Below are 1749 nucleotides of genomic sequence, written 5' to 3' on the forward strand. Positions count from 1 at the left end.
CTCTCTCTCTCTCTCTCTCTCTCTCTCTCTCTCTCTCTCTCTCTCTCTGTAAGTCCGATAACTGTACCAGGCACATTTTTAACCCCACTGTTTCGTTTGTGTGCGCTTCAGGAAGCAGAGAGTGCCATCACCGGGATGAACGGGCAGTGGCTGGGCAGCCGGAGCATCCGCACCAACTGGGCCACGCGCAAGCCCCCAGCGCCAAAGACAGAAGGTGAGTGGAACAACTTCAAACTTGACCTCTATTTATTCTGTACAGCAGCACGCGAGGGCGTGTGTTGTCACTGTCACCCCACTTCAGTGTGACAAAACGCGACGGTCAAAATTACATGCGACGACCACAGTTTGACAACCAAAAAACACTCATTTTGCAATTGTGACAACCATGTTACCCATTTTTTTTGCGTTTGGAAGGAATATTTACTTCGATGTCAACTTGCTCTCGAAGCGCGCTTTCTTGTTGCTTTCCCCTCGCTCTACTCCGTTCTAAACTTCACAAGTTTATTTAACGTCCATGGACGCGATCTTCTTATATCTCTCTCGCGATCCTTACTTTGGCCTCACTCAACAGGTTTGCACCCTCGTCACTGTCCTGCGTCCCTATCCTAACGCGACCCGCCCCCACCTCCCTTCTTGAACCCTCGGCCCCCGGGCAGACTACTGCTCTGTGGTCAGACGGTACGGTGCAGTGCGTCAGACGCAGCTGTGTCTGAGAGCAAGTTAGTTGCGGGTGGTTGCTCTCTCTCTCTCTCTCCGTCTCTCTCTGTCTCGCTATCTGGATTGCCATGAGGCCCTTACGGGCACGGCCCATCGCACTAATTCGAAAGGGACAGTCCTACCTATAGCTCACTAGTTGTGTTCTTGTGGGCACGTTCTAAATCAGATTTTGTGTCTAAGCTAGAAGATAAGGTTCACAAAAGCTAGTGAGAGTTTACATAGCCTCCACCCAAAAACAATGTTTTTAGGGATTTGCTTTCAGTATTCAAAATACAATTTCTAACCGTAATTCCTATTTACGCTTTTGACAAGTAATTCTTCCTAACGGAAGGACATTGTTCTCAAAAATTTAAGACCATGTACTAGAATAGGCAACATTTCTTTTTTCTCTGTGTCGGATAAGATCGTATCAAAGTGTGTATCGCTCAAGATGCGCACCGCTCGCATGTCATCCTTGGCAATGGTGGCAGCCGAGTGGTCGGGTGGTTAATCCCCGCTGTGGTCGCCTGTCCGCTTCCCCCCCCCCCCCCCCCCTCCTCGGCTGCCCCAATCGGGTTAGAGCGAGCGCGGAACTGAAATTGACGTCCACCGCACGTTTGACGCGCGCCGGCACACTTTCGAGGAGTGGATCGAGTTACTGGCATGGGCACGCCTTGCCTTGCGGCAGCCTGGGCGTCCTCGCCGTCATCGGCAACGTCGTCTTCGCCACACTCCGCACACTGTGAAAAATATCTCTGCGAGTTTGAAATATAGTTGTTGTCGGTGGTTTTGAGGGGTTAACGATCACTGCAAGAAAAAACAACGGAAAATCAACGGACGACAGCGGCAATTATTTTCCGGACGTGTCCGTACCCTAAATTTAGCTGTACGGTCGAAGCAAAGCGGTTGTTCCGGGTTGTTCCGTACCTCATTTTGTGCGGAGCAACCGTATCACGCCTTTAACGGATATAAGCGGCAATTATTTTCCGGACACGTCCGTACCCTAAATTTAGTTACATGGTCGAACTCAAACGGTTCTTCCGTATCTCTTTT

The 1749-nt window shown here is 50.2% G+C and overlaps 1 protein-coding gene across 2 annotated transcripts in view; it reads left to right on the forward strand.

The window, feature by feature from the left end:
* Nucleotides 1-1749, forward strand: part of LOC113214797 (nucleolysin TIAR-like) — a 291722-nt gene that overhangs the window by 234014 nt on the left and 55959 nt on the right. For both annotated transcript variants that reach the window (XM_052272092.1, XM_052272091.1), the window contains exon 4: nucleotides 112-214. In XM_052272092.1, coding sequence (XP_052128052.1) covers nucleotides 112-214 — 103 coding nt within the window. The remainder of the gene's footprint in view (nucleotides 1-111; nucleotides 215-1749) is intronic.

Source organism: Frankliniella occidentalis, unplaced genomic scaffold (assembly GCF_000697945.3).
Source record: "Frankliniella occidentalis isolate FOCC.00 unplaced genomic scaffold, Focc_3.1 Scaffold186, whole genome shotgun sequence".
NCBI classification, from domain to species: domain Eukaryota; kingdom Metazoa; phylum Arthropoda; class Insecta; order Thysanoptera; family Thripidae; genus Frankliniella; species Frankliniella occidentalis.